The sequence below is a fragment of the Sinocyclocheilus rhinocerous genome, unplaced genomic scaffold (genome assembly GCF_001515625.1).
Source record: "Sinocyclocheilus rhinocerous isolate Xijiao unplaced genomic scaffold, SAMN03320098_v1.1 scaffold1510, whole genome shotgun sequence".
NCBI lineage: Eukaryota > Metazoa > Chordata > Actinopteri > Cypriniformes > Cyprinidae > Sinocyclocheilus > Sinocyclocheilus rhinocerous.
The window spans coordinates 277,285-283,682 of NW_015664185.1; the positions used below are offsets into that span (position 1 = coordinate 277,285).

The 6,398-nt window shown below is 34.7% G+C and overlaps 3 protein-coding genes across 3 annotated transcripts in view; all 3 read left to right on the forward strand.

The window, feature by feature from the left end:
* myom3 (myomesin 3) overlaps nucleotides 1-1,837 on the forward strand; it is a 68,038-nt gene extending 66,201 nt beyond the window's left edge. The window contains 5 exon segments of the mRNA XM_016540527.1: nucleotides 666-829; nucleotides 909-945; nucleotides 1,100-1,122; nucleotides 1,219-1,274; nucleotides 1,355-1,837. Coding sequence (XP_016396013.1) covers nucleotides 666-829; nucleotides 909-945; nucleotides 1,100-1,122; nucleotides 1,219-1,274; nucleotides 1,355-1,621 — 547 coding nt within the window. The 3' untranslated portion in view covers nucleotides 1,622-1,837.
* Nucleotides 1,838-4,135: 2,298 nt separating this feature from the next.
* Nucleotides 4,136-4,712, forward strand: fabp10a (fatty acid binding protein 10a, liver basic). Its single transcript, XM_016540515.1, has 2 exons — nucleotides 4,136-4,288; nucleotides 4,471-4,712. Exons 1-2 carry the CDS (start codon nucleotides 4,222-4,224, stop codon nucleotides 4,695-4,697), a joined length of 294 nt encoding a protein of 97 aa, XP_016396001.1. The 5' UTR covers nucleotides 4,136-4,221; the 3' UTR covers nucleotides 4,698-4,712.
* A 1,190-nt stretch (nucleotides 4,713-5,902) lies between these two features.
* LOC107729809 (serine/arginine-rich splicing factor 10-like) overlaps nucleotides 5,903-6,398 on the forward strand; it is a 6,711-nt gene continuing 6,215 nt past the window's right edge. The window contains exon 1 of the mRNA XM_016540513.1: nucleotides 5,903-6,085. Coding sequence (XP_016395999.1) covers nucleotides 6,021-6,085 — 65 coding nt within the window. The 5' untranslated portion in view covers nucleotides 5,903-6,020. The remainder of the gene's footprint in view (nucleotides 6,086-6,398) is intronic.

A 6,398-nucleotide genomic window follows, 5' to 3' on the forward strand; every position in this document is an offset into this window, starting at 1 on the left:
TTTTCTATTTATATTCTTTATATTTATTTTTATTTATATTTATATATATATATTCTTTATATTTATTTATTTATTTATTGTATGCACAACAATTTTATCGCTTTATAATGTTATTGTAACATTTAACTAATTTCATTTATTTCTCTACTAAAATTGTAGCACAAATTTATGACACAAAGTAAATTGAAACATGAAAAGAAATGAAAGTGTAAATGTGTAATTGTCGGTTAGTTCAGTTCAGAGTTAACTGAAACTAAAACCCTAAAAAATTGTTACTTGAAATAAAATAAACATGAACTGAATTATAAATAAATAAATAAGTGTATATATATATATATATTTATTTTTTTTTTTTTTTTTAGATAGTTTCCAAGGAAACATTTTTAATTTTAATTTAGTTGAACTTGATGTACTAAAATAATAAAATTAAAACTGAAATAAACATTAATAAAAACGATACAGACATATTTTTAAAAAATCTCAAATTAAAATGGAAAAAAATAAAAACAAATTCAAAATATTAATAAAAAGCTATAATATCTCAATGATACTGTACTAAAACAACACTGGTTCGGTTATTCTTTTATTTGTGTGTTTTTATTTTATGTACAGTCACATTCAGGGTCTGTTTTCCCTCTGATCGTTTCATTCTCTCGCTGTGACAGAGACAAGAGAATTGACTTAGAGGAGCGGAGCAAGCCTGGCAGCAGCATGCAGAAGGTTTGGATTGAGATATTTGGCCCCACTGAAAATGATAAAGGGAAGTACACCCTGGAGATGTTCGACGGCCAGGAAACACACAAGCGCTCTCTGGATCTGTCTGGACAAGGTAGAGCGGCACGAAACATGCGACTGGAGCCGCAGAATCAATTCTCCTCAACACTAACACGTCTCTTTCTTCTCTGCAGCGTTCGCAGATGCTTTGCTGGAGCACCAGAGACTGAAGTAAGTCGAGATGTGTTTGAATATTCAGCAACATGTCTTTTTCTGTATATTTATTGAAAGGTTAGAACATTACACTAAATAACTTTTAGTGGTGTTCATTTGAAAATGTTCTAAACTCATTCTCTCTGTAATTGTATTTTTTACTCATTCACAGGCAAGTGGAGTTTGCTGAGAAAAGTAAGTATTTGTTACTTGTCACTCCTCTAACTGTGTTTTAATGAAGCAATTGCTTAATGCAGACGACACACTTCATAATAACCATTCATCTGACAGATCGAGCCCGAGTCACGAAGGGCCTTCCTGATGTGGTGGCCATAATGGAGGACAAGGTACATGCATCCATCCATCCATCCATCCATCACTGACTCTCATTCAGCTCGTATCACTGAACTATGCTCTTTCTCTTTAGTCTCTGTGTCTGACGTGTTTTGCTGAGGGCGATCCTGCACCGGAAATGTTTTGGCTGAAGAATGACAGAGAAGTCACCTCCACCGGCCAGTATAACATTAAAAATGAGAATAAATCCTCCACTCTCACTATAAACCACGTGACCATGGAGGACTCGGGCAACTACAGCATCTTCGTGCGCAATAAACACGGATCGCAGACGGTCCTCGTGACCGTCAGTGTGTATAAACATGGTGAAAAGCCTCGAGCAGATGCAGTGCAAATGTAAGAGAAGCCACAGTGATTGAGTAAAGTTATATTTTGCCACATCAATGATGGGTGAATCTGTTTTTATTAAAGTCAACAATGGCCTTATTTACATGGTGTGTGTTCATTTTAGAGCCTGTATGACGGTGTCCAAAATAAATATGTGCTCACTCTCAGTCCATCCGAGATGTGAGTTTGTTTCTTCATCAGATTTGGAGAAATGTAGCATCAGTGGATGCTCTGCAGTGAATGGGTGCCGTCAGAATGAGAGTCCAAACAGCTGATAAAAACATCACAATAATCCACAAGTAATCCACACCACTCCAGTCCATCATTAACATCTGGAGAAGACAAAAGCTGTGTGTTTGTAAGAAACAAGTACATTTTTAAGGCATTTTAATTTTAAACTGGTCCTTCCAACTAAAATAGACTTCAAACTGTTGCTTCCGACTAAAAAACAAGTCCATAATAACGCTTCCTCCAGTGAAATCACCTGTTGTCTCTCACATCAAAATCCACCCACATATTTGTTTAGAGCTGTTTTGTTCTGATTTGGCTTGTAAATGGTGTTTGATCTGTGCAGATTTCTCTCCTGATTCAGACCAGATTACCTTTTCACTGCAGGAAGAGTTGTTATGGATTATGGACTCGTATTTTAGTTAAAACGTTTTAATGCTGGATTTGTTTCAGCTTTTGTCTTCTCCAGATGTTAACTGATGGACTGGAGTGGTGTGGATTACTTGTGGATTATTGTGATGTTTTTATCAGCTGTTTGGACTCTCATTCTGACGGCACCCATTCACTGCAGAGCATCCATTGCTGAGACACTGATGCAATGCTGCATTTCTCCAAATCTGATGAAGAAACAAACTCATCTACATCTTGGATGGACTGAGGGTGAGGACATTTTCAGCAAATTTTCATTTTTGGGTGAATATTCCTTTAATGGTGCTTTAGAAGGCAATGTCCTGAAGGTCAGTGTCCTGAAAGCCTGAGTTGATTCGATCTGTGGTTTGTTTCCTCTGATTTATCTTGCGCCACTTACAGAATAAAGTGCAAATTAAACCTTTTTCACTCTCTTTGTTCATTCTTAACTAAGTTGAGCATCAGGGAACACAAGTGTGCAGCAAACGTTGATCAAATAGACTGTGAACACACTTTCCAGCAGCATTATAATGGGGTCACAATCGATTGTTATGCCTGTATATGGATGGATGGGTGTTTTATCTGCTGATATTTCATAATAGAGAGATTGAGGCCCGTTTCAAATATCATTATGCAACCCGAGGGTGATTCTTTTGAAAGCAAACTCCACAGTCCACATGGTCATTCACCCCTCATGTGTTAGTATTTCAACGGGTTTCTTTTAGAAAACATAGTCAGATAATAGTGAGAGAAGGATCTAGACCGGGATTTTGCAACCTTTTTGACATGAAGTGCCATTTTATTTTTTTCTTGTTTGTTTTCTGTGCCACATCACTCCCTCAGTGTATGATGCTAAACTGCATGCAACATGAATAAATCGTGCAAATCGTGTCTTGTGCATTATTTGCTCTGGTGTTGTCATGTTTGTTTTTCTTTTTGAGTTTGATAACACACACCGCATCTCCTCTTTTAACTTTAGTTTTGAGTGTCACTGCATCATTTCAGCATTGTTAGACTGAAAATCTTGATGCATTATTACATATAGATTTATATAATTATTTTTATATAATCTTTTTTTTTTTCATTTAGTAGTTAAGTGTGGTTAGTTCTTTTTTTTTATAGCGTCATTCATTCATTCACCCACTGAATCAGTGCAGAAAAACTCTGATGTTTTAGTGTTTTTGATTAAAGTCTCTTTTGCTCACCAAGGCTGCATTTATTTGACCAAAAATACAGTAAAAACAGTACAATTGTGAAATATTATTACACTTCAAAATAACTGCTTTCTATGTGAATATCTGTTAAAATATAATTTATATATGTGATCAAAGCTGTATTTTCAGCATCATTATTCCAGTTTTTCAGTGTCACATGATCTTCAGAAATCATAATAATATGCTGATTTGCTGCTCAAGAAACATTTCTGATTATTATCAATGTTGAAAACAGTTGTGCTGCCCAATATTTTTATGAAAACTGTGATACATTTTATTTTTCAGGATTATTTGATGAATAGAAAGTTCAAAAGAACAGCATTTATTTGAAGCATTTGTAACATTATGAATGTCTTTACTGTCACTTCTGGTCAGTTTAATGCTTCCCTGATGAATGAAAGTATTAATTTCCTTAAAAAATGATAATAAAAATAAAGTCTCTGACTCCAGTGAACGTCACAGATTTCTAAATATATATTTGAGATTTAATAGATGAATGGATGCAAGTTAAGGCTTGGTGTAATTTTCCATCATATTGAATTGTCTTTTTAAAAGAAAAGACTGGATTTAGAGAGAAGCATGACTTGACGAATGATGTTAGTGAACTCTGGGTTGTTCAAACAGAAGGGAAGACTGGCAGAATGTCAATGATTAAACTCATAGTGAGTATAAGTACTGGTCTGAGATGAACGTCCTCCTCACATTGTGTTGAGCTTCTCACAGCGGTCCAAGGCTCGTGCCAGCGGTCAGATCAGCAGCAGACATGGCCTTCAGTGGAACGTGGCAGGTTTACGTGCAGGAGAACTACGAGGAGTTCCTGAGAGCCGTCTGTGAGTTTTTGTGAAACGATCAGTGTTGCATTTCCCCAAAGCATCATATATTTCCACTATCTACTTATGCATGCAATGCTTTTGGGAAAGAAAGCATGAGATGGAATATCTGAAATGATTTCATTTGAATTCTCTTTCATGATTGTAGGTCGCTCACTATCTGTGTGTTTTTGTTCCTTCAGCTCTGCCAGAAGATGTCATTAAAATGGCCAAAGATGTTAAACCAGTGATAGAAATGCAACAAAACGGCAACGACTTCACCATCACATCCAAAACTCCTGGGAAATCCCTCACAAACTCCTTCACCATCGGCAAGGAAGCTGAAATCACCACCATGGACGGCAAGAAGCTCAAGGTAAAACATGGCTTTATATCTCTTCATGATGTCGACCTGTTCAAGAAGAGTTGATATAGAGTACAGAAGCTCAGTTTCACGAGAGATCAAAATCTTTTCTTAATTTAAAAAAAAAAAATGACAAAGACATTTGTTTCTTTGGAATCGTGTACAGTATAATAAGATTAAGTGAAAAGATATATTTTAATTTCAGGTTGATTTTAAATATATATTTATAGTACTGAAAAAGTACAACTGAAAAAAGTGGTTATAGCTGATTGGATATTATTCTTAAATGGGCTATAGCTATATATATATATATAACATTTTATTTTAATTTAATATAATGTTTGTGTGTGTGTGTGTGTGTGTATATATATATAGAATTATAAAAGATTGAATGATTACGTTTATATTGGCCAGCATGTACTGTAATTAATAAATTATGTGAAATTAACATATAAAACACATATAACCTGCCCCAACCTGACATGTTAAATATTTTTGTCCTGAGAAATCAGTCCAACCTTTCCAGTAGAATGAAAGTTTAAAAAATAAAATAAAATACCAAAAAATAAATAAATAAATAATGAATGAATGAAAATAAAAAATGTTGCTCTCTCCATGAATAAATGTTTATTTGTTTTGAAGACACTCAAAGCCAGAAAAATATTAATGGATAAATAAAATCAAAAGATAGGAATAAACCTAAAACAGTTAAAGGGGTCATATGCCCATTTTCCACAAGTTGATATGATTCTTTAGGGTCTTAATGAAAAGTATAAGTCAGAAAAGAAAAGTATGTTTATACAACTACAAATACTGCCTACACACATTTCAGTTCAAACTACTTGTAAAAGTGCATGTAGCATTATATGACCTCTTTAAGAAAAACACTAAAATGTTTAACAGATCATTATTTTTCAAACTCAATAATGATGTTGGATATTATTGAACTTCTGTATTCATTAGTATAAAGGCTTATTTCAATAAATATGTATATTTTTACATTTTAAAGACCATATTAAACAACATTACAATAAACAGGTCGATTTGTGTGCGTATTTAGGCTAGGCACACATTTATTTTTTTTTTTTTTAATAAAATAAAATATATGTAATTTTTTTATTCTGCAATAAATATAGGCCTATAAAAATAAAAATAAAATTTTTTTGCAAACATACAGGAGAACAGCATAAAATCAAAAGTTAATCACATCTTCAGCCTCAAAACTCTGTCTGTCTCGGTGATGTCACGGCGCACATGCGCGTGGCTGCGCGTGACGCACGCGTTGTGTACGTGTACACACACTGATCTGGACTGCGGCCTGTGCGTGCGGCGCGTTGATTCGTGTGCGTCTGAGGAGCTGAAGGCTGCCGTTTTGCTTTTATTTTTATCATGGCGAGATACATGCGACCTCCAAACACGTCTCTGTTCATCAGAAACATCTCCGATGACAGCAGGTTAGTGAGGACTAGTTAGCGCGGCGGTAAAATCGCACTAATTATAATAAATGTGTCGTGTGTACTAATGTGCATAATGGTTCGACTCTCATCTTAAGCTAAATTCATAAACTAGAACACTAGTGAGCGGGATTTTCTGTTGTGCATACTAGCGAAGCATGCTAACTACTAATCACTAGCAGTGTTGGACGAAGTACACAAATCCAGTACTTGAGTAAAAGTACAGATCCGTATTATAAAATATTACTCCAGTAAAAGTACTCTGTTTTCAATTTTACTCGAGTGAAAGTACTAAAGTACTTGATTTTTTTTA

Excerpts from the sequence above, each read along its gene's own strand:
- fabp10a (XM_016540515.1), top strand. The coding sequence starts at position 4,222 with ATGGCCTTCAGTGGAACGTGGCAGGTTTACGTGCAGGAGAACTACGAG. Across the intron at positions 4,289-4,470 it reads GGAGTTCCTGAGAGCCGTCT|CTCTGCCAGAAGATGTCATT; the intron begins GTGAGTTTTTGT and ends TTGTTCCTTCAG.